Source organism: Sinocyclocheilus grahami, unplaced genomic scaffold (assembly GCF_001515645.1).
Source record: "Sinocyclocheilus grahami isolate Dianchi unplaced genomic scaffold, SAMN03320097.WGS_v1.1 scaffold9.1, whole genome shotgun sequence".
Lineage (NCBI taxonomy): Eukaryota > Metazoa > Chordata > Actinopteri > Cypriniformes > Cyprinidae > Sinocyclocheilus > Sinocyclocheilus grahami.
Genome location: NW_015505188.1, coordinates 666,808 through 692,912, shown reverse-complemented (window position 1 = coordinate 692,912; position 26,105 = coordinate 666,808). Strand labels below are relative to the sequence as shown.

The 26,105-nt window shown below is 37.3% G+C and overlaps 1 protein-coding gene and 1 long non-coding RNA gene across 2 annotated transcripts in view; one reads left to right on the top strand and one right to left on the bottom strand.

Moving 5' to 3' along the window:
- The window catches only part of LOC107592392 (voltage-dependent T-type calcium channel subunit alpha-1H-like), a 49,515-nt gene extending 27,327 nt beyond the window's left edge, over positions 1 to 22,188 (bottom strand). The window contains exons 1-8 of the mRNA XM_016281895.1: positions 22,084 to 22,188; positions 21,414 to 21,421; positions 21,251 to 21,348; positions 12,489 to 12,648; positions 10,972 to 11,284; positions 8,487 to 8,579; positions 6,611 to 7,394; positions 4,006 to 4,361 (exon numbers count right to left, since the gene is read on the bottom strand). Coding sequence (XP_016137381.1) covers positions 4,006 to 4,361; positions 6,611 to 7,394; positions 8,487 to 8,579; positions 10,972 to 11,284; positions 12,489 to 12,648; positions 21,251 to 21,348; positions 21,414 to 21,421; positions 22,084 to 22,176 — 1,905 coding nt within the window. The 5' untranslated portion in view covers positions 22,177 to 22,188. The remainder of the gene's footprint in view (positions 1 to 4,005; positions 4,362 to 6,610; positions 7,395 to 8,486; positions 8,580 to 10,971; positions 11,285 to 12,488; positions 12,649 to 21,250; positions 21,349 to 21,413; positions 21,422 to 22,083) is intronic.
- On the top strand, positions 18,312 to 18,776 carry LOC107591633 (uncharacterized). The gene is made up of 3 exons (XR_001609890.1): positions 18,312 to 18,478; positions 18,567 to 18,627; positions 18,727 to 18,776. It is a non-coding gene; the product is annotated as an uncharacterized lncRNA (long non-coding RNA).
- Positions 22,189 to 26,105: the final 3,917 nt, after the last annotated feature.

Below are 26,105 nucleotides of genomic sequence, written 5' to 3'. Positions count from 1 at the left end.
CCCCCCCCCCCCCCCACTTCTTTATGAACCTCTGAAGGCAGAATGGAATGAAAAAAAGGAATGACAAACAACAACACTGTCTTGACTTTTGTGGGATATTTTAGATAATGTTCATCATTTTACAGCTCTAAACCATTCAATGACAATCTGAAGATAAACACAGTATGATATGTTTGACTGATACATGTATGATTTTGATGAGAATCTGGGTGAAGATAAGTGAGGATGCAGAAGTGCTTTGTAAATGGGTATTTGGTGCATAACATATAAATAAATGTCTATCTAACATCCTGCAATGGGTCAACACTTCTTTTACAGCTTTTAATTTTTTTGTGCCTCTAGTGACATCAAGTTGAATTGCAATTTATTTGAGCAGCCTGGAATCAAGTCGCATTTATTTATATAGCACTTTGTACAGTATAGATGGTTTAAAAAATTTCAAAATGCAAAATTAGTCCATTATGAAACAAACTTAATTTCAACTTTAAAGTAGCTCTACAGAATACATTATTCAGCTGAATTCATTAGACATAATAAGACTTGCTCAACCAATAGCTAAAGTACTGGGCGAGGCTAAGGGTTTAACCAACCAATGAAAAGTGGGGAGAGCTTTTGGAAACCTTTTGGTGATACACACATTTTTGCTGACACTAGCTAATTTTCTGCACTGTGGGAAATGAAATTTTACATGCATAAATATTTTGTGAAGTCTTTCAATTAATACAATACTATAAAAGCTTCAAGCATAATATAAAAAAGCCTAAATGGTTGTATGCAAACAGGAAATACCAAAAACTCTGCCATTGGTCGCAGAAACCGATAGCCTCGCCCTAAAGTCATGCCATTGGTTGAGCCACTGTTACTATGTTGAGGAATATTGAGGAATATTTTGATAAACCCACCAAGTCACTGTGTTTACACTTTCTGGAGAATCAGCCAACAAATGCCTTACAAATGGCTTTAAAATTCTTTCAGAAGGAGAACAGCACATCACACTGCAGGATGAGTCAACTTCCAAAAGTATTTCATGTCAGCTATTCAGACTCAGAGGAAATGAACATGTCTATCATTTATCAAAGTGAAATAAGTATGTGCAGTGGAGACATGCGTGTGTCTTCAGTGATGGGGTGAACAGTGGCGTAGGCTCTGTAAAGTGACTTTGACTGATGCAGTAATGAAGACTGTCAGTGGCCCCATGTAAATCCGATTAGGTGGCTGATTGACTCAAGAGTGCGGAGACTCTGCTGAGTTGCTGATCTTTCTCCCGCTAAGCTAAGAGCATTCAGTACATATATCAATGCAGCCAGCCTTATCTCATTACTGTAATCCTCCCTCAAAAATTACTATGGCGACAATGTATTCCAATAGCTGGCAGTACTGAACAAACACCTATATAGATTTGATTTTAAGTAAATGGCAATTACTCTGTAAACAACCTGTCTATCACATTGTGCACAGTATTAACTGCAGTCAACCTCTTGCAGTTAAATTTTTTTGATGTATGGCTCGTTTCCACTGAGTGGTATGGTTCAGTACAGTACAGTACGGTTTCCATTCTTAGAAGTTGTGAAAGGTGCCAAAATAGCGAACCGTACCGTACCACTTTTTTGGGACCCTTCCGTTGCGGTACCTAGCATAGTCGTCCGGTACCTAAAGGGTGGAGCTAGACTCACTGTAGTGCTTTCTTCTTTGTGTGCGAATGGTGTCGATCGCTACTTTCTGGGATACACCACGCCAATCAAGTATGGATACTATTGGCAGTGGAAACCGGATCAGGGTGTACTGTCCCGAAATGTACCGTGCTGTACTGTACTGAACCATACCACTTGGTGGAAATCAGCCATTAGTGCATGTGGACGATGAAAGCCTGTTTCTACCTCAGAGGAAACAATCAAAAAGTAACTGTGAGAAACAAAGTCACAAAACTTAAATTGATATTGTGAGATATAAAGTCACATTTTGAGATAAAGTCATAGTGTGAGATATAAAGCCACACTGGGAAATAATTTATCTTGCAATAACAAGAAATAAAGAATAAAGTTTCAGTTGTGATATATAGTTGCAATATCCTTTTTGTTTTACTCTGAAATGGACACAGCTTTCCATAAAGGACCGTATTTGTGACATGCCGACAACAATTTCAAATGGGAAACACATTTACAGTAAATAAACATATAACGAAACACTCGCCAACAAGCAAGCAGCATCACGAATAGATGCTTAAAACTATCAGACATACTTAAAAGTATAACCATAACTCAAAAACACTGTTTCACCCACAGAACTGACAGTGGTAACACAATCGCAAGCTCGTCCACCTAGAAAAGTAGTTTCGCCTTAAAAGGCACTTTACAGCTTCAATCATTTCACTGAAGAAGTTATGTTAATTTTTTAACCCAGACCTAAGAAATTCAATGCAAGGAGGTCTCCAAATCCCAATATCACCATAACAAATGTCTGCTAGCTATTTTCACCACTTCTGCTTTTGAAATAAGGATTAAAAGATCCCTATTATGTGTCTTGGCTTAATTAGACAACATGAACTGCTCTTTAAAGTAACATGACGATTAAAGATTTTACTTCAGAAGCAGACGTGCTATCTAGGCCCCACATTGGTATTCAGCAAGCTATGCTTTAGTCAAAGAGCAACCAATTATCATACATAATCACACATAAATAAATGTAGGATAAAAGGGTTTGTTCAGATCTATTATTAGCGTACATACCTCCTATTGTGAATATTGCTCTTTCAATGATGTAATGTCAAGTGTGACACCACAAGGTGCAGCTGAACCTTATCTCTACCAGAGCTGCTAAACATTATTTCAACAACAACTGCTCTCCAAACTGCCTTTTAGCACAGTTACAATATTTAATTTGATTCAAGTATTACTCACAGTGCAATAATCAAATCTAATGTAATTTATATTGAGCAGGATTTTTTTTCTGCTGGCCTTGTTGAGCCAGTTTTTTTTTACCTGCCCTGCCCACTTTTAAGTTGGCCCACCATAAAATATGCATCCGGGTGTATTTTTGAATGTTAAAAATATATTTAGAATTATATAAATGAATAACTTAGTAGGTTTCTAGTCAGTGATAACATTTTTAAATTCTAGAGCTAGACATTTTTAAACACACTTCTAAAAAAAGGTCTAAAAATTCTGATTTTTTTTAAATACTTCCAAGACTATGTCAAGTCCTCTGACAACCTCATTTGTGTCAAAAAACTAGATAACATATTTAAATTCTAACAACATTTAGTACAGCACAGAATACCAATTTTGCAAGACATAAAAATGCATGCTTCTTGGCACTTGAGTCACCTGGCTGAAACCCTGGAAGTATTCCATTCTTACTGTTAATCCAAGATTGAGTATTTATTTTATTTATCATACAACAATGTCAGTAAATGTTTAATTTCCCCTCATACATGGTATTCAGTTTATACACAAGACTCAGTTTTTTAATATTATCCTCTACATAATACCAGCTGCAGAAAATGTCAGTACTGTAACCACTTTATATGATATCAAGCATACACACACATTCCTTACAGTGAGAACTCTATCAGATTGGCTAAATGTCAAACCATAGGATTAGGTATGAAACCAAGAGTGGTAACATCGCAACTTGAAACAACACGGCCATGAGAGATACAAGTGCAATCCGAGGCACTGCAGCACATCACAGTTATATAACCATTAGATCTGCTCGCCCAAAAATGCTATGAATTCTCATCACTGTTTATGAATGAAAAAGAAATAGAGCGCTAATCCCATTGCACGCCAACAATGAAATTCTGATGATGAATGTTATGATATAGTCCGTTTTATTGCCAGTGAGCTTTGTTTCCTTACAGTGATTATAACAACCATCCTGTTGTTTTTCCTGACCACCAATCAATATTAATGTAATATAAGTCTTGTCTGACAGTAGCAGATGAAAAACACATCGCTTTTTTTGAAAAATCAGGCTATTCATGAAAGAAGCCACACTTGCACTCACCTGCTCATGGTATTCAATCCCCATACTCAAGGTGTTGATGAGGATGGCAATCATAATTCCTCGATTAAAGTATTTGCTATCCACTATGCGTATCAATCTGTCCCGGAAGTCATCCCAGTACTGAGCCAGGCGGTTACGCTCCTCCAGTATTTTATGATGGGATGCACAGCAGGGTTTGAACTCTGCTCCATGGGAGAAATCGTACATCACGTCCCCTTCTGATCTGGAGTAGTCCGAATCACCAAGCTCCCCATCCATGGTCTCCAGGGCCCTTGCACAATACGGGCAGCTCAAGAGCTCAAGAAGCAATGTACTGGGCACCACACCAGCCATCTGCAGCAGCACACGACTGTGGCCTACATGGGAAAAAACAGCCAGTCATCAGTTGCGTTCAATGTTTTTCAATGCATTTAGGAAACACACATTAAGTATTGCATTTGTTTTAAGTAAATAAGATGCATCTTTTATACAAGGCTCATATCTTACATTGATTTAATTTTAATCAAAATGTTAATGAAGCATTTTCCAAATGGTACTTTTGCATAAAAAGTAACAATGTAACAATTAGTAATAATTTTGCTTTTAAAAGTAGCATTCCCCAACAATGATCACTGATCTGTCTGTTTCTCTTGCACATTACTTCCCTCTGGATTGAGGACATTTCTCAGGAGGGACTGATTGTGCACAATGTGTAAATCATTCACATGATTTATTCTACCTGGCGTCTAACTCAAATATCAATAGATCCCACAACCAACTTAATGTTTATTGTAAGGTTGCTTAGTTGAATTATTACACACCTAATTGGTTAAATTTTATCAGTCAAGCCAATAAAACCAGTTACTTCAGCTAGATTATTAGTCTATTGTTTTAATTCTCTAGCCACGGTCATGAAAAATAGGCAGTGCTCTATGTATTCTGTTCAAGTGCTTCGCCCTCTCTAGGTCTTATGATCTCAAAATCTTAAATAAAACTAATCGGTCTAATCAGAGGATGTCTGTGGCTGTACTCTTCTACTAATGTGTTGCCCGAGGACGTAATCATACACAGTGGCCCACTTTAGCCTGTGGTAATGCGCTGAAGTGGAGGTGACTCAAGCTGCAATCAAAAATTACTGTTGGCAGAGGCAGTGAATTTGAAGTAAACATGCAGTACATATTCCTGTTGACAGAAATCCACAAATAGTCATTCTGCAACAAACTGATATAGAAATGAACACTGGCTTGAGCATGAAAGAGATGCCTTGGTTATCTGGGGCTGAACAAACAATATAACGCAAAACCAAATGTACTGAATTCTACTCATTCATTCCAAACATATACAGTACTGGGACGCCGCAGTAAATTTGTCATTGTAACTTCTTGAAGTGTTACACATTTAATGTGATAAGTCACCAAAAATGAATATTCTACCATCTATCTTTCATGACTTCTGAAGCCTTTATGTGAGGAACAGGCCATAATTTAAAGGGATAGTTCACTCAAAAATGAAAATTCTGTCGTCATTTACTCACCATCATGTAATTCTAAACCTTTATGACTTTCGTTCTTTTGCAGAACACAAAAGAATAGATTTTGAATCATACTGGAAACAAAGTGGTTACCATTGATTTATTTTTTTCTTTTTAAAAAATATCTAATTTTATGTTCCACAGAAGAAAGTAAGTCATACAGATTTAGAACAGGTGAGTAATTGATTAGAATTTTTCTGTGTAAACCATCCATCTACACTAAATGCATACTAAATTTGTCATGTCACAATTAGTTACAAAATGCACAAGTACCAGTTGCTGTGTCTCCATCCAAATCTTTCACATTTTTAGTACAACAGCTCACATAATTAATGCCACCAGCTGCCATATAACTTCTGATCTTTCTTGGAGTAATAAGAAAACGGACAACTCCTCATTGGTCCATGCCCACCATCTTGCCTTCTATTCTGTGCCCAAATAGTCAAACCCACCATTGTTTATACAAAATTAAATACATTAATTAAAAAAACACCTGCATTTTGACTCGCTTTAGTCTCCAGAAAATTCCCCTCAGTCTAGCGCAAAACATTATATTTACATTCAAGTTTTCAAATGAAACATTTAAACTCAAAATAGTTGTATAGATATCCAGCAAGTGACATTTGGCATCACTGATGTCCTACGACTGCATAATTGAATGTATGTGAATTAAATGAGAGCTGTGGTAAAAATGAAGTTAAATAGGTTTAGAACGAGGATTCTTATATTTGGGTTACTGGTTACTGCTTAACTAGAAACCCCAGCAGACTAAATCACTGAAAACCAACTGATCTTTTCCTTCCCATGACAGATTAAGCTTACTGCCTATCCGTCCGACAAGAGGAATCAACTGTTGGCATAACATTCAAAGGGCTTGATAGCCACAGTTGCTAGTGGAGTGCTGGCACTCACCTCATTCCTTTAAAGATTGTGTTAATGACTTTAACATTTGAAGTATTGATTTTCTGTCACATTGGTAAGGGGCTGCCTAACAATCACTTCTCAGAACGCTTTTCATTATCATAAAACAGGCTATGTGAGGTGACTACAACTGGACCTGATATAAAGTGAAAACAATAGCAATGAAAAACTCACTATGTTCTCCCATGAGCTGGTGCAGCTTCTCAAATGGATCAATCGCATCACATCCTGTATCTGCATCTGACTCTCTTCTTCCTTTTCCTGCAGAACTGCTGCCTGTATAGCTGCAAATGAGGGAGGGCAAGATAGTCGGATAATTCATCCCCCCGTTTAGTCGCTCGAGCGTCTGCACACCCATCGCAGCGCTTGTTCGCCCTTGCAGGACCTCCTGAAAGTCACCTTGATAAATGCTGTGCACTGACTGAGTCCTGGAAGAAAGATTGTGCATGGCAGTTGGCTGTGAGGACACGGTCAGTTGCGGCCCCGTTGCGATGGACCTCATTTCCAGAGCCTCGCCGGGCCCCGTAGCGGTCACAGGACTGGGGCTGCCATTGCTGAGGTGACAGTGCTGTCGTTGGTGCTGCTGGATGAGGCTGTGGATGGACCGAAGCCAGTGTCCACCACCCCTGTGCCTGTTGTGACCATTGGCCCCCCCGCCGCCGCCTCCTCCTCCCCCCCCACTCAGCCCGCTGTTGGGGTTCACCTTCTTTCTGCGTTTGCTCTGCCAGCTGTTGTATATGCGGGAAGCGCGGCGCTTCACCTTGCGGTACAGGTGGCTGATGTACCTGAGCATCTCCTCGTAGCAGCTCCCCGGCTCAGAGTAGCTGGCGAGGGTGCTGTCATTGGAGAGGTAACGTGCTCGCTGCTCCTGCATCAGCTGGTTCTCACGTTGCTTTGTTTCTGAGAACTGGGTTGCTATTACAACCAGGCACAGGTTGATCATGAAGAAGGAACCCACCTGAGATACACAAAAGCCACTTTAGTTTACCATCATGAGAAGTCTTTGAAGAATCTCTTTAATGCCTGTTTTACACCGTACATGTAAGTGACGCATACTGTATACACTACCGTTTAAATGTTGGGGTCACTAAGATATAGGCTATATATATTTTAAAGAAGTATCTTATGTTCACCAAGGCTGCATTTATTTTGGATAAAAATACAACAAAAACAGTAATATTGTTTAACATTATTACAATATAAGTTTTCTATTTTAATACATTTTCAAATGTAATTTATTCCTGTGGTGGCAAAGCTGCATTTTAAGCATCATTACTCCAGTCTTCAGTGTCATATGATCCTTGAGAAATCATTCTTAATATGCTGATTTGCTGCTCAAGAAACATTTCTCAACAGTCGTGCTGCTTAATATTTTTGTGAAAACCATGTATTTTTTCATGATTCTTTAATGAATAGAAGGTTCAAAAGAACAGCATTAATTTATTCTTTTGCAACAATATAAATGTCTTTACTGTCAGTTTTAATCAATTTAATCCATCCTTGTTGAATAAAAATATTAATAAAAAACGTACTAAACGTTTAGTTTTTAGTTCTTGTAGTGTATAGTTTGATATATACTGCTCAGTTCAAATTCAGGAACCGAACTGTAATTTAAAAGGCATTATCAATTCAAATGACTGAATTTTAAATAATATGGCACACTGACAAACAGATCTATTTGTAATGCCACCTACATAAATTTGTACTTAATTTATATATACTACTTTATATTTAACAAATGTATAGACCAGGGTTGAGGAACATTTCATTTCCCTGAATGCCACACCTGTCTGAATTGTAATTCAGTAAATTCCACTTCCTATAGTTCCAATTTAAATTCAGCTTCCCGAGGGATGTAGCACTTCATTTCAAACTCATGAACTGAATTAAATAGGGAATTATGCCTAACCCTGATAGCAAAAGTTTACAAAAATTACACTGCATGTTGCAGTTGCCTGCTGTTACAGTTATGCTGCTGCTTTGCTCTACTCATGTATGCGGTGTGAAACAGGCTTAAAACATGAAATGCTTTCAATTAGAGTATACTTACTATAATAAGCAATATAAAATATATAAAATTGTAAAAGGAGTGGGCATCCATAACGTAATACATAATGTCCACCCATCCTTCCAAAGTAATAACCTGCAAAAACAGAAGAGAAATTGAGATCAAATGAAGATGAAATGCTGTGAGATAGAAGATCCAAATGATCATTATCTTGAGTCTGGCCAAGAAGAATAGCAGTCTCAGGTGCTTGGCTCACATGTCCAACTGTCCATGTGTTTTGAGAGTTTGTCTGGGTAATGAAAAGCCTCGCAGGTTTAGCATATTGTTTTTCTGCATGTTTTTGAATAATAAATGATAAATGAGTTAAACACATTCAAATGTAGAGCACTGCTAATTCACCCTGACCTGAGGTAAAGTTTCAATAAATTACCTTAGTTTAGACACATAGATCAAAGACGTCTCTAATTTTTATCTTGAAAACAAAGTGTTAGACACTAAAGCTCTTGTAACTGTACTGCTTCTTCCCATCATCTAGGGATTCATTTTGAAATGTTTTTTTGAGATAAAGACTCTCCAATGAACACAAAGTACTAAGGACATATAAATCAGACAGAAATACAGCAAAGTCTTACAGTTCATGGCACAGAGTAATGCCGGAGGTCTGATTGTTAGTTTGATCGCAGTAAAAGTAGTAGTGCAGGGTTAAGTCTGTTAGCATGGAGTCATTTGTTTTGGAAGTTCTGTGCCTGCAGCACTGTATTTCATTCACAAGCAGCTGTATCATTTAGACCTTTTTTAGACCTTATGCTTGAACCCCAGTTCTTTCTATGCTGTCTATTAGATGCATTGTCTGCTTCTAGAAAATAGACATTTTGGTATTTAAAGAGACACATTTAAGTTGCTCACATAAAAAACAAAAACATGAATCTTCTTTTTTTGATTTCCGCAGTGCATCCACACAGTTGGCTTTAAAACAGCTGATTCAAAACATTTTGTAAATGCAACTACTTCTAGACACACATTTAAACATAAGTTATTATGGACTCCTTTTACATAATGTATACAGCCAGACCAAGCATAATTTTAAAATATTGCTTAAGAGTCCAATTGGGTTCAGTTTTTAATGGATGTCAGACTAACAAAGACTCGTGAGTTGGATTTTTTACAGCACTAATATTCTTGAATATGTCCTTATTTGGGTGTTTCTTCAACTACTAGCAATTTTTGAAACCTCTCTTAAAACATTTTTCACACTCTCACTAGTTAACTTGTCCACTAACAATGTCCAACAAATCTGCACCACTGGAGAATTCTGTCATTTCATCTGAAAGCCATGAACATGCCCATCACAGTGCCATTTCCACCACACCTCAATTAATGCATTACAGTATGTTTAATAGCATTCTATGATGGAAATATTTGATGGAATTGACTTCTCTCCAAGTATATTAACTTTATCAGTGGCGAAATGCTAATAATTTGTGTAGAAAGTGATTTTTTCAATTTTCACACAATAATTGTTTAATTATTAAAGACTAAAGTATCATTTTTGCGCTTTGTTTTCAAATTTAAAAGGCTTCATTTTTATAATGGATTTAAATTTTTTAAGATTGAAAGTATGAATCTGAAACAACTTTAAAACAAATATACCAAAGGTATATTTAAAAAGGAATGAAAAATAATGAAGGCATGATATAACGTTTCCATTTTATAGTTACCACTAAAACAAAAAGAAAAAAGGTTGATCTGGCCATAAAAGTGCCAATAGGTGAAGAAACATCGTTTTAGAACAACCTGCTCCCAGAGGTTTCATCTTATGAGTACAATCCAGGTCCTATTAGGATCTTATGTTAACACAGGTGAAAACCCTTCAGGCCCTCTTTTATAGCTGCATATCCTGTACTGTCATTATAACCCAGTCAAAAGGGACACCACGTGACTGACCCACTTGTAACGATCGGACAAATGAGACCGACATTCATTTTCAACAGAATGGAGCCCAGGTCTCATTGTGTGTCCGTACGACGGGCCCAATGCGCCCCTCCAACAAGGGCATGACTGCACATATTAAAAACTCTTAAACCGGGTCTGTGCCACCAGTCCGTCTGTGGTGATTCAACTCTGCTGATGGGGATGGATTGAAAGTATGGATAATATGCTAATATGCGACGGGAAGCTTTTTCGTTTCTGATTTCATTTCCACAGGCTGAGATTTAAGATATCACATTCCCATCCAAAAATCACTTTGCAGAGCTCCTCCCGACCAAGGGGCAGAAATTACTAAAACAGACATTTGCTCAGAGGAGATTCATTATTCGGTGTGGCTGGAGCGTGCTTAACAAGACTTTACCCTTTCAAGATGAAAATAGAGTAATAAAAGTTGTAAAAAGCCTCATCTATCTTTGGAATAACTAAATGCTTTGGAATGCTTACTACTGCATTTTCATTCTCACAGCACTCAACAAAAAGACCATTAGTGATGTGGAAATGATCTGGATTACAAAACACCATACCAAGAGGAACTTACCTGGAATATTGCAATCCAGGCATATCCAATATTATCGAAGTTCACTGCCCCTTTGTGAGGGTTGAGCTCCCCGGGCTTACACTCACTGTAATACTGGTTCCAGTTAACACAGCTGCTGTTGCTTGTCCCATCCAGGCCAGAGTAGGCATGTCCCGGTGGAGTTGCATTTAAAGTGCACTCGACACCCTCCTTGAGGGGGGGCACTTGACTACAGCGCAGCATGCCATTCTCCTTATTGGTGGAGCAGATGAAGGGGTTGTCCTCACCTTCTTCATTCATGTAGTACGGACTCATGTGTGACAGATTATAAAGGCTGTGGAAACACATGGTAAACAATGTGGAATATATTGCATTTACTTACTAAAACACACTGTAAATGACACATTATATGCTCAGAGGCCACACAGCATCTTCCTTATCTTAACATGTGTACATGTACTTGTAACTGTGTGTCAAGGTCAGTAATTCTAAAATATCAGATAAATTCACCTTTTTATGACAAGGCAAGTCTGGTGCAGGTTGTAAAATGTCAAGTGGTGCCACTCCACCAACACTGAATTAATAATTCATTATATTTTTTTATATTTGTATATCTTTTTTTTTTTTTAAATAATGTTGTAAACACTCACATGTACTCAAGACTCAAGTACGGTTACACCACATGACATTTTTAGAGTCATTACATTTAAACTTAAATATGGTATAAACGTTTTTCAAAACCATGAAACCAACAGGAATATAAATAGTGCTTTTCTTCAAGCTTGGCAAATATGTTCTAAACTAGTTTGCAAAAGATGTTTCTTTTTCTTTATCATGGAAACTCTTACCCATCATTGAACCATCTGTCAAATAGTTTAGAAACCGGTCGGAGTAATGTTTTACATGGAAATTTCACAATTGGGGTACCTGGAGCCCCCAAGAAAATGTAATTAATTTTAAAACAGAACATGAGGTTTAAACATATTTTTTAAAACAACAAAAACTCTGAAGCCACAAAAAGTTTGGGAATATAGTCACAAATGGTACTGCTAAGTGACACAAAAAATTAAATCAACTGTATGTATGTAAAGGCTTATATTTCTAAATAAGGACTGGCAGGTGAAACTGTTGTTGCTCTAGCATGTTTGAATCACAAACACATGCATTTAGAGAGCAGTAATTTGTCCCATTACATCAAAATATATGACTTATAATTCAACTCATTCTGACGACTACAGTCTGTAATCATCAAAGCCTCTCAAGACTTTTTTCATTTAATATGCTTGTACCCATATACCTTTGTTAGAGGTGTGTGTACCTTCAGTGCTCGGGGACTGATGCTCAGCACTGATTTTACGCCAGGGTGCAATGTTCAGTGTACAAGACTGTCAGCGGCTGAAATGCCTCTGCTTCTGGCAACAGTTGGCTGCCACTTTGGATCATATCGGTAGCACTGACATGCTCCCAGTGGAGAGAGGGTAAATGAGGAGAAGAGGGGAAGAAAGCTGGCGGTTAGATAAGAGCAGGACTGTACTTACGCTTTCACGTTATCTGGCATGAAACACCGATTCCTAAGAAGTCCAGCCCACAGCTGCACCCCGACAATGCCGAATATAAAGAAGACAAAAAAGCACAGCAGGAGGACGTTGCCTAACATAGGCAGAGTATCAAGAAGCAGAGTCACCAGTATCCTCATACCTGAAATACAGAAACAAAAGAGAAACAGATGCAACACAATTTTAATTGTTGTGTGCTTATTCGATAAAGCTTTTAGGGTTTGCATAACATGCTTATTTTTTTTTAAAGTACCAGTATAAATAGCTGACAGACCAGTATATGAATTAATGAGTCAATATTTTGAGATTATCAACCTCAACTGATCATTGTTGACCAATAACAGTGTTGTACTTGTTTCAAAATCTACCAACTGCCATGACATAGACATTTTTTCACAATATTTTTGAAGGAATTTTCAGTAAATTTTGTGAAAAATAAATGGGCATTTGATTAAAAAACATTTTTGTATTAAATGATATCTTACTGTCAAATGGACACATATGGACATGTATGTTTTTATAACTAAAGGAGCACTAAACTACACTATAAAAAACAACTACATATTTCCCAGTTATGTGAAACACATACTGAAATATGAATTACTTAAAACTACATTAAAAAAACATATTAGATCAACAGAATTCCCCAAACTCAAACATAGAAATAATATCAAATTGATAAATACTGCTGAAATGTTAAGTGTTTGTAAGTTCCCAGCATGCACTGCAGCATAAATAATGCTGTTACTGGTTATTTTTTGCTGTTTGCTGACTTTTTTTTGTCATTATTGTTAGTTATTTGTTGTGTTGTGAAGAGCTCATCTTTTTACATTTGATTGTCCTTGTGATTGAGGTTTGTGTTGAGTACTATGTACAACCTCCTAAAACTATATCTCAGATACTTTTGCTTTGTAAGGTGATTGTGCCTTCCTAAACAAAGAAAGCATAGTTCACTTCACATATGAAGTGTCCTATGGCTACCAAAACTAAAGATCAGTTTATTTTGTTCCTAACTGAAAATTTGTTGAACGAAAAATCTGTAGTTGCTTTGATGAATTTGCTGTCTGAAAGAGTCATTTTTCATTTAGCGAATGAACAAATTAAAATGGACAAAACAAACGAACATTACTTAGGACAATTTTTAAGACAATAGTTGAGAAAACCCCAAACCCCATCTGAATGTATCAGGTTGCATTGAGTCTTTATGTTTTCTCAATAATTCCTTTTTACAGTGTATATGGTGAAATGGCAAACCTTAGGTTGTAGAACGACACTTTTAACCTAAATTGGTCCCAATTGTAATAATGCTTGACAGAGCACAGAAATGGCATATTTTAAATGGACTGCTGAGGGACCACAGGGACTGACTGAGTCAGACATTAATGGAAAATTAAGACTTAAACCACTGAACAAATACCCATTCCATTATCCCTCACTGCAGGTGAGCTAACCACCACTCAGAACTCCATAGCAACCATACAGCAAGATCCTAGCAACCACATAGCAATGTGCTAACAATCACTCAGAACACTCTATCAACCACAAAACAATGCCTTGGCAACACCCTACAGTAGCATTGTGGGGGTGCGTTTTGCACAAGAAACCCTCACATTTTGAGTGGATGCAGAATTCTAGTTGTAGTGCTGAGAACTACCATAATAGGAAAAAGCTTAAGGAATGTATTTCACATGCTAATATAAACTCACATCAGAACTTTCAGGCAGTTAAAAATGATACTGTTCTAAAGAATACAAACAAGGCTGTCAAAGATAGCACATTAATGTATGCAATTCAATGAATTTGTCTAATGCTGTTTAACACAGTTAACACATTAAACACTTTATCCTTTTCTATGGGATTGCTAAAAACAACAGGGGTGTTTAACAAAACTATCTGCACTCTTTTATGTTAGAATTAATCAACATTGATTTAAAAATTATTATCATTTATTGTTACTTATTGTATGTATATTGTCGTATGTGAAAAATATTCCCGGCTGTAGAAGTAAAATGTCATTTGGACAAACATTAATGAGATGGCCATCAGACGCAACTCAGGTTCACTGTAAAAACATGCCTGTGGCAACATTTGTGCAAAATGTTATTTAGCTGCTTCTTGCGTGTTTTTCGAAACTCAAAGTAAAACATCTAGTCAGCACTGGTAAACCACGTTGAGTTTTATCTGAAAGAGATGAACATCAATCTGACAACGTTGTTTTAGTACATATCACGGCAGTTCAGAAATGAAATGTCCGGTGAGTGGCGCTAAAAGGTTAATGCTTTATCACGTTTGAATATATAACTTAATAATGTACACTAAACCTACCCTAAACCAGTAGTGTTTATAAAAGCAGAAGTGAGATAAAAACACATTTGCTGAGGCAACCATGACATTTTAGCTTGCTTCTACAAGTCTAGCTCTTTTATCAAGTGTCTTGACTCGTGTTTCACAGGACTTGTACCTGAATGCACCACATTTCAAATGCAATGCTGTACCAGGTGGGCTGCTGAGCAAGTTTACACTGATTGAATTCAGGGTTTGCATTTCCTGTTTATTTTGAATCAATTTGAGGAAAACAGAATTTGTTATAGAATCGCTATGCAGTTTCGTGAGATTACATGAAATGAATCACAAAAATATTTGAATCAATAAACAGTCCCAAAAAAACAAACCAAAGAGCAAAAGATCAGTCGTGGATGCATATGTGAATCAGCTGTGTCACTGTCACATGGCCCAGTGATCAAGACTGACTGGTGTGAACTGTGTTCAATGACACACTAAGAATGGATAAGCCCGAGAGCATCAGCGTTCAGGATATCTCAAGCAGAATGAATGCCCTGTTACCTACAGATGCTCATACTTATTTCAGATGAATCAGTATGTCTATTACTCTACTTTCTTGAGACGACAAAACAATGGTGAAAAGCAGCAAAAAGACACTCACTCAAAAAGCATTAAAACATCAGCAAACATCATTGTGAGAAGTGCCCCTGGAGAGGAGTGATGCATCCGGTGGATCCGAGTGACTAATATGTTTGAGGTGGGTGTGTGCGGCTGATGTAATTTAAGTGTATGATATGGGGAGGAGAGGGCCTTAAATGGGCCTGTCTGAGTGTGTATATCCTCTTGATGGCCTGTATCCCTCCCACCAAAGACAGCGTGGAGCCACAGTGTCGCTCGGACACTTTAATGAGCCCCCTAGAGATACGTGTGATCACATAGTGGAAGAGGATGAACATGCTAACTCGCTCTTATGTAAACAGATAGATGAGAGATAGAGAACTGCTCTGCCAAATGCCAAATGTCTAGCTTGGTATTTGAATTACAGCTTCAGGTGTGAAATGGCATGTCGGCACTAACAAAATAATATGGACGCACACATGCACTCCAACTAACATCCACAATTCACACCAGAGAATCATATCATTCCATACTAAAAGCACTTCTGCTGGCGGCAACACTCCACCGAGACAAATAAATCACGGTATCTCGTCCTCCATCTGGGCAACAGCAGAGTCATTAAAGCTGATGTGGTAGAGCAGACTTACTCATAGTTTAAATCTACAGCTCACTCCAGGGGTGTGTCTCAATCCATCTCCTAGTTTAGTAGTAAGTGCACTGCCCAGGGAATCTGCCATTTCTGTGGCTGTCAAAATTAAAGTGCACTAAAATGTTTGCTCTCCAAAAATGCTACAAAAAACAAAGGGGAAATTCACTGTCTATATACACTACCTACATACATCTACAAGTCTATATACATATATATGTTTTCAAGAAATTAGTGTTTTGATTCAGCAAATATTCATTAATTTGAAAATAAGTGACAGTAGACCCCCTTCTTGAATCAGGCATGTTTTTTTTTTTTTGAGAAGAGACTTCTTTTAAAATATTAGAAAATATTACAGATCCCAATTTGAACACTATGTGTGAATGTTATAATACATGTATTAAAACAGAGCTGTTGTAATGATTATTATCATTATTATTGTCTTACTTTTTATTTTATTTTACCGAACAACAGTAAAACTACAATACTAACATTTATGAATATTGATAAGAGTTCTTGCTTTTTCTCAACTTTTATTTTGGGGGAAACGCTCAGGAAGACTTCAATGCTTATTTTTGTTGAAAACAGATTTATAAATGAGTTTCATTACAAATACGTCGTACATATCGCATTGTCACATGCCTTGTAAAAATTCATAAAAATGTGACTGAGCAACTGACGACTGTATCAGCACAGATTTTCCTCGCGCTTTGGACTTTGAACCCTGGTTAACAAGCAGATCTGCTGCGAGCTCGTGCAGCGCTGTCAGAATACATGTAATGCGCGCGTGTATTAGAAAACATAACGTTCTGCAGTTTATTTACTAATTGTTTAAGGCCATTTCGCGATTTCAATCATCATACAGTAACCAGCAACAATCACCCCTTCCTCTTCTCATTGAAGACATGCGATGCAGTCCTAAACAGTCTCTCGCTGTCGGTGCTTGTAATGATTTTTGCGTCTTTCTCCGACAGTTTAACGCTTCCACACTGCTGACTTGTGTGCTGCATAATAAAGAGTGCGCCTCTCACTCTGCGCTGGTTGCTATTTGATCCAACATTATGAAGCTGCAGGCCCGGAGATCCAACTGCACACTCAGACCTGCATGCTCAGACCTGCACGCTCAGACCTGCACGCTCAGACCTATCGTTTTTTTCAGACAGTGCCTCCTGCTGTTTGGATGAACATTTGTTTTGTAGCGTGTGTACCGTAATAATTTCCAACATTATAAAACTTGTCCGTTAGCTCCATGTTACTTCATAACTGTTGTTATTCTTTCAATTGCAATAAAAATTTTTTAAAAAACATTATAAAACTGCTAGCAAGTAGCAACATCGGACATGTGAGTTAGGTAATTAATTTTATTAATGCGATTCCTGAAAATTACCAGGTTTTATGGCATAAATCAATGTGACATCTTATTACACCAACAAACAAATAGCCTATTTTAGTATTTAATGACAGTTTAGATAGATAGTTCGACAAAATAAGCCGTGAATTTTGTTCTCCCCAGTTATTTTCAAACATGTGGTGCGTAACCTATTATTGCTAGCTTAGTCAGTGTTTGATTTGATCAAAATTAGTGTCGAAAGATAGCATTATTTTATTATATTTACAGCTTGCTCTTATTTTCTGTGTTATTGTACCATTCTGGGATACTTAATATGTTTTCTAACAAAATAAAAAACGTTAAAGTAAAAATGTTAAAATAAAATGTATAATATATAATACAATTATTATTTGTAAAATATTTTAGTACTATGTAGGTATACTGTACGTATTACCGTATTAACTACTATTATTTCATACTAATATTACTACTACATTTACTATTAGTAGTAGTAGTATGTGTAAGAAAAATAATATTGTACGTTCTTTTTATTGTACTTTACAAATCTCAAAGTGCTACCACAGACAATAACAGTAACACAATAACAGTCTAACAATTAGAAATAAGTTCTGTAATAATTACAAATAAGATCTTTGGAATAAAATGTGGCCTTGAGTTTATTTTCATCAAAATATCAAGTAATCTGCCTAGAATTGACAATATGAGCTCTGTTGGGTTATCTAAATAATTTGCGTGTGACTTGTGTATTTTTTTCCCAGATGGATATTACAATTAAAAAAGGAGGGTCTCTGCCCGAACTAATACAGTGCACCAAAATGCTGCAGTCATTTCCACTGTCCATTTTGTGATGCCTCAGTTTTCCAACCAACATGGTTGGCAAAAGTGCAAACGCATCTGCAGGCACATTTCAATAGATCGGTCCAGCATGAAGGTAATATTTGCAGTGTGTGAATGTTTTATTTTATTAATTGGTTTATTTGTACAGGCCATCATTCATGGCCTTTGCGAGCTGCAGGGCTTGTCTTGGCAGGAGGCTGAAGAGATGTTCCTCCAGGGCCCCACTTATCACTCAAGGTATGTTTTCAATTTTTGTTTGTACAAAAACTGTTGGATTTTTGTGTTATACAACATTTCTGACAACAGCATTTATCTTTTCTTTTAGTGAAGTTGAGGAATTTGACAGCAGAATTGCTCGAGAAATGAAAAATCTCCCCAACAAGAATGTAAAGCATTTATTTTATTTGATGTTATTTAATATGTAATATATATACATTATTAACCCAATTATTTTTTTTCACCATCTTTCTCTGCATTGTTTACAGCTCGATGACTTGTAGGACCTCATGAAAAAGAATACAAAAATAAAGTTTGGTGTGAGAAAATTACACCGAGCACTATAATGTATTGTATGTAAATATAGAGTTAATGTTAATCCCCTAACTCAATATTAAAGAATGTGATAAATCCTTAATAATTAAGAAAACAATAAATGACTATGAAAATATTTAAGTAACTGAACAATTTCTATTTACAAATACAATTAATAAAAATAAACCTGACTTAATGCATTAAATCATAACCTAGTATGTGTAATATTTTATATAATAATGCATTCAGTCATAGCGTAATATTTTATAGTAGAAAAATAGTGTAAGTTGCAATCTATCAGCAATTGAATTCAGGTTAGGTAATCTTATCTAATCAGGTTAGATAATCTTCCAAACAGCAGGTGGCACTGTCTGAAAAAACGATAGTTCTGGGAGTGCTGGTCTGAGCATGCAGGTCTGAGCGTACAGCTGGGTCTCCGGGCCTGCAGCTTCACCCTACTCATTTGATCGCATCATATCATTGTTCGGTTCAATTTATTCGGTCTTTTCACTTATTCGGCCGAACACAGAAAGAGCTTTTTTTGCTATTTTTGGACGAATAATTTTGGTTGCCGAACCTTCGGTGCATCCCTATTGGTAGGCTACTAATAAGTAATGTTTTTTGAGCAGCGAATCAGTATATTAGAATGATTTCTGAAGGATCATGTGACACTGAAGACTGGAGTAATAGCCATCACAGGAATAAATTACAATTTAAAATATATTGCAATAGAAAAATTTATTTTAAATTGTAATATTTTACAATATTATTGTATTGTTAATCAAATAAATGCAGAATTAGTGAGTGTAAAAGTCAAAGTTTGTGTTCTGTAAGTTGACATTCCTGCACACTGGCACATCACGTGATTAGCTGAGATGATCTCTGCTTCACAAGTCATAGATGAAAGGACACATAACAATGCCTTTGAGTTTTTGACCGGGAAGTATGACTTTGTTCCACTTTGCACAAGATAAAAGCATTTGGTAACACTTTAGCATGGGGACCAATTCTTACAATTAGCTAGTTGCTTATTAGCATTCCTATTATTAACATATTGGCTGTTTATTAATACTTATAAAGCACATATTCTGCATGACCATATTCTACATCCCTAATCTTACACAATACCTAAACTTAACAACTACTGTACTATTAATAAGCAGCAAATCAGGAGTTTTTTGAGGCAAAATAAAAAAAACTTGGACCTCAAAGGGATAGTTCACCCAAAAATGAAAATTAGCCCATGATTTACTCACCCTCAGGGCATCTTAGGCGTATCTGACATTCCTCTTTCAGACGAATCCAATCGGAGTTATATTAAAAATTGTCCTGGTTCTTCCAAGTTGTATAATGGCAGTGAATGGTGCCCCTGTTTTTGAAGCCAAAAAAGTGCAGCCATCCATCATAAAACTACTCCACATAAAGGCCCTCCGAAGCGAAACTATGCGTTAGTGTAAGAAAAATATAGATTTTTAAAAATGTATAAACTGTAATCTCCAGCTTCCGGTCGTGCAAGCAGGCACGTTCATGACAAGGCGCTCGAGTATATGACATAGGCGTAGCGGAAGGCGCAACATAAGCTCCGGGGAGAAGCGTGTAGGATCGCGAGAGCAAGCTTCGGGGAGAAGAGTGTAGTCTCGCGAGAGTAAGCTCCGGGAGGAGAGTGTAGTATCGCGAGAGTAAGCTCCGGGGAGAAGAGTGTAGTCTCGTGAGAGTAAGCTCTGGGGAGAAGAGTGTAGGATCGCGAGAGTAAGCTCCGGGGAGAAGAGTGTAGTCTTGTGGGAGAAAGCTCCGGGGAGAAGAGTGTAGGATCGCGAGAGTAAGCTCCGGGAAAGAAGAGTGTAGTCTTGTGGGAGAAAGTTCCAGGGAGAAGAGTGTAGGATTGTGAGAGAAAGCTCCGGGGAGAAGAGTGTTGTCTCGCGAGAGAAAGCTCCAGGGAGAAGAGTGTAGTCTCGCGAGAGAAAGCTCCGGGGAGAAGAGTGTAGTCTCACGAGAGAAAGCTCTGGGGAGAAGAGTGTAGTCTTTTTAAAAAATCTATATTTTTCTTACACTAACGCATCATTTCGCTTCGGAGGGCCTTTATGTGTAGTAGTTTTATGATGGATGGACACACTTTTTTCGGCTTAAAAAACAGGGGCACCATTCACTGCCATTATACAACTTGGAAGAGCCAGGACATTTTTAAATACAACTGCGATTGTGTTCATCTGAAAGAGGAATGTCAGACACGCTAAGATGCCCTGAGGGTGAGTAAATCATGGGCTAATTTTCATTTTTGGGTGAACTATCCCTTTAAAATAAAGTGTGACCAAGCATTTCAAAAATAACTTCCTGTTTAAACAGGACACTAGTGTGATAAACAGTGCAATTTTTTAAAAATATTATATTGAATATTTACAAAATTATCCATAAATAGCACTTTTAATCACCTTAAATACCCCCATTTTATCTGGATTTTCCAGCATGACAGACACTTACTAGGCACTCTGTTGATGGCTCGCAGGGGCCTGAGCACTCTCACAGTCCGGATGGCTGATAGGCTCGCGTTATGACCATCCAGTGAATACTCCATCATCCTGAAGAAAGCAGAGCAGAGGAAACATACTGAAAGCATCAGACACTAAAGGTCAATCTCTATAACCTTTCTTTCTGTCGATCTTACATGAGGATAATGAAAGAAAAGAGGTTTTAAAAGAGAAGTCTTGATGCGTTCATCAGGGGAGTTTTTTTTAAAATGGTAAATGAATCAGAGCACTGGGAAATCTCACAGAAATTCTATTTCCCAACTGACGGCCTATAAATCGAGCGACGAGTCCCTTTTGACCAGCTTTACCGTGGTGATAATGGTTGAATGCATGAGTGTCAAGTGAGAAAAAAGGCGCCTCCCCCCCCCCCCCCATTTTATTTTAGTACATTTAGTTTTCATTTAGTTAAACTAAATGAAAATGAGAAATGTTGCCTTGGCCACTAGCTTTCTTTTTAATATTTTATTTTATTTCAGTTAACATTTAATTCATTTCAATTAACGAAAATGTTTTTATGGTTTTATTATAAGTTTTACTTAACTATAACTACCTTGATCCACTCTTAAAATGCATGAAAGCTGTGCAAACAAGCAAAATATTGAAGTGAAGTTAGTCCTGAGAAAAGGTCTAGCAACATTTGGTGGTTTTATGTTATTTAATGCAATGAAATACCTACAGTTTTAAGTGTCCAAATGCTTTTATGGAATACTTTATCTTGGAATGATGTTGGAAGGGACATTATCATGTTACAAGCTTTCTCTCACTGCATAATGGAGCGAGACTTACCTGTAGGACGACACACCACTCAGACTGGCACTTGAGGTCCTCACATGGCTGGAACATGCCCAGAGTCACACAGTTCAACAGAATCACCAGCATGCTCACATGCTCAAACCATGTGCACAAGAGTCAAGGGAATATATCACAGAGAACATAAAGTCATGGCAAAGCACTGTTACTCCACAAAACATAAAGAGTCATAGATAATAAACACAAATATTGATTTTGTTGATCCCTTACTTAGCTTAGAGCAAATGAGCTTAACAACCGGAGCAAACAACACTATGGATTTGCAAAAAAATAAAAAAATAAAAATCAAGGACATTATTTGCAAAAAGTTCTGACTGAATTTTAATTAAACTTCTAAAGCATGATTAAGTGCAAAGCCTATTATTCACAATAAATACATTAATATATTAAATAAATTAAGTTTTACATTTTCTCTTTTCGTTTTAGTTGTTTGGTTTCCTCAAGGCCAAAGTAAGCCTTGAGGAAACTAAAATGTTTGCCTCAATAAACTCCTAATTACTGCTTATTAATAGTTAATAAGGTAGTTGTTAGCATTGGGTAGGATTAGGGATGTAGATGCAGAATATGTGCTTTATAAGTACTAATAAACAGCCAATATACTAGTTATATGCATGCTAATAAGTAACTAGTTAATAGTGAGAATTGGTCCCTATACTAAAGTGTTACCAATATTTATTATTATTATCAATGTTAAAAACAGTTGTGCTGCTTAATATTCATGTGAAGGCTGTGATGCATTTTTCTTTCAGGATTATTTAATAAACAGAAAGTTCAAAATAACAGCATTTATAACATTATAAATATCTTTACTGTTATAATCAATTCAATGCATCCTTGCTAAATTAAAGCATTAATTTCTTTCAAAAAGAAAAAAATCGTACTGACCCCATACAGTACTGTTTAAGGGGCTCATTTGCAAATGAGTAACAGTAAAACATTTCCATAATTTTATCACCAGTGGAAGATTAATGCTTAAGACATCAATAAACTATACAGCCATAGCAGCCATGTCAAGCATCCAAGCAGGCATAAAATGTTCTTCTCACTGCTTAACTGCTGAAATATTTAGAGAGCACAACAGGAACAGGGTTATGTCTGTTTCAGCGGCACAACCGATTGGTTCCACTGCTGTCTGAGATGTCAGATGGCATAAGAGCTGTCAGCGACAAGGCCGAAACAAGCTGCTGCTGCTGCTGTCACTAAGCATGACCTATTAGCGCTGTCCGTTACACTGAAGATCACGACCAATGTGTCCATCATGAGCAGCGCCCATCACACATCACGCACACCACAAATCAGCACCGACAACACCCACAAGACCTTGTGGATGCCATGTTCTCGAGATCATCTCTAATCATCTGGCCCGACTCATACACAATCTTTAAAACATCTGAGCTTAAGCCCTCCAAGGATACAATCAGATTTATTGGTTCAAATGACAGCCTTGTTACACCAAGGGCTTCGAAACTCATGTTTTATGCAGGTCTGCTCATCTAAATGGGGCAAATGATGGGCACTTTCTATGCTACACGCAAATGAGAAATCTGAATAACTCTCATTTCCATAAGCCATCATAGAGCATTGGATTGTGGGCGTCGTAATGTTGTGTTCCCTCACAATGGAGCGGTGACTGAAATCAGGTGCTGATGATGAACCCTGAGGATTTTTAAGTCATCGTGCCTCTGTCAGAGCTTCACAAATAACAGAAAAGGTGTAAAGAAGAAAGAATGGAAGAGAAAAAAAACACTTTTTTTTTTAGAGTGTTAAGGATTTCTATTCAACTAGCACACAATGGAGAAAATTAGGCTTGGGCATGATTTCCCAAGATGGACAGTGGCCACCCAGGGGGCCGTGGTAAATCAGGATGTGGAATGCTTTGATTGGTGTTTCTTAGATGCTGGACCGAAGATCAAGTCTCAGCCGTGCTTCCATGCAGATCCAGGTCCCAAATCCCACTTCGTAGGCCTTTCTGACTTGCTCAAAGATGGTTACACTCTCCAGGGAAAGGCGAGAAATGGAGTGGACTTTGGAGTGGAAATGGAGTGGTAACTCTTGGTGAAAGACACGCTACAGTTCCCACTTACGGTCTACAGTCTGAGCGGCTTAAATTGATAATCTGTCACTTTATAAATAATGGTCTATTCTCATGAAAGGAACTGGCCAGTTTTCCGGTTCCATGGTCTATCCATCCCCTTAAAATTAAATGGAAATGGATTACTATAAAATAAGATTTTTTCCAACCACCAGTCGAGCCAACTCAAGGGAGGAGGCAAAATGTCATGGAAACCCAACCAATGTAAAGACTGAAAAGATTGTTTTCCTTTCATCAGTCTACTCTTTCAATATTCCACAATTCTTCTCTCTTTTCGACTACATTCTTAAGTCTTTTCCAAAATCAAGTCCCAACAAGATGCTACAGTGAATACACTGCTTCAAAATACTGTGCACATGATATGTGAAATTTGATGAGATTAGTTTTTAAACTAATAGCTCATAGACATATGATTGTAAAAAAATAGCAAACAGATTTTTTTGAAAGAAGTCTGTTGTGCTCACCAATGCTGAACTTGATCAAAAATACAGCAAAAAAAAAAACACATTCTAAGGAGTCAGGTGACAATTAAATGACAAAATATATAGGAAGATACATAATCACAAATAATAATAATAATAACAACACAAAATGTTAGGCAGAAATAATTATACACACAGAACAAACTAAAAAAGAAGGAGGGGGTGGGGTGCACTATGATGTATTTGTCTCCCTGAAATATTCCAGGAAAGGGCGCCAAACTCTTAAAAAGGGATTATGCTTCTGTCTCATTGCAAATCTGATCTTTTGCATTTTAAGAGCATGCTGAAAGTCAAAAACCCATTGGCGATAGGTAGGGGGAGAATGAGTCGCCCAGCCAATAAAGTCACCAAGGCTACACTATCAGCCTGCAGTGTGGTCAGCTGGACATATTCTGGTAAAACACCAAACACTGCGGTTAAGGGGTTAGGGTTCATTGGTAAAGAAAATATATCAGAAAAACACATAAACACACTCCCCCAGAGCTCAGATAGTTTGGGACATTACCAAAAAGAGTGTAGTAAAGTTGCTGGTTCAGTTGCGCAACGAAGGCAGGTTGGGTCAAAATCAGGAAATATTTTGTTAAGCTATTTCTGGACCAATGAGTTCTGTGCACCACCTTGAACTGAATGAGGGTATTCCTAGCATTAACTGATGATGAGTGTATCACTTTTGATAAATTTAAAATGTCCTTGCTGGTTAAAATATACATTTCTTTAATTAAAAAAAGTTAAAGTTAAGGTTAAAGGTAAAGGTTAATTTGATCAATTTACACAATGTTATTTTGAGTGATTACACTCTTCTATATGATTGGTCTCTGCCCACATATAAGTGAATCTGAATCATTTATTGATAATCTTGTTCATGATATGATGCAATACTCACCGACATACTGTACAAACACTTTCCCTGAATTTTAGCAGCAAGAACTGATTCCTTGTCAAAACAGAGCTTATTTTTTACCATCAACAGATCTCCTCCAAAAGGTATTAGGGCATCCAGCAGCATGAACGCCTACTAGCGACCAACAATACAGTGACCTGGTGACCTGCAGCGATAAAACTGCTATCACTGTGAACGGGGCACTACATTATTTTTACTCATTCTTTATACAGCAACAACACAGAATACTTTGCTCGTCTTGAGTGTTTTTTCACCCGAAGCCTTCAGTTATTGTTTTCAGATCAGCTCTAGTAATGGGGCTTATGGCAGTAATTTACTGAGCATGCTGCAACATCACAAAAAAGTTGCACGGCTTTGATGGCTAGATGGAACGGTCTTTGTGCAAGAGATTGTCTGTCCTTGAAGGACTCATCCTGCCAACTAAGGGGGACACAGCCACGGCAGACTGGCTCCTTTATCACGCTCTCTTGTGAACATCTGTCATATGGCTGATGTGTTTGTGTGTTAGAAAAAAACCTTCAGC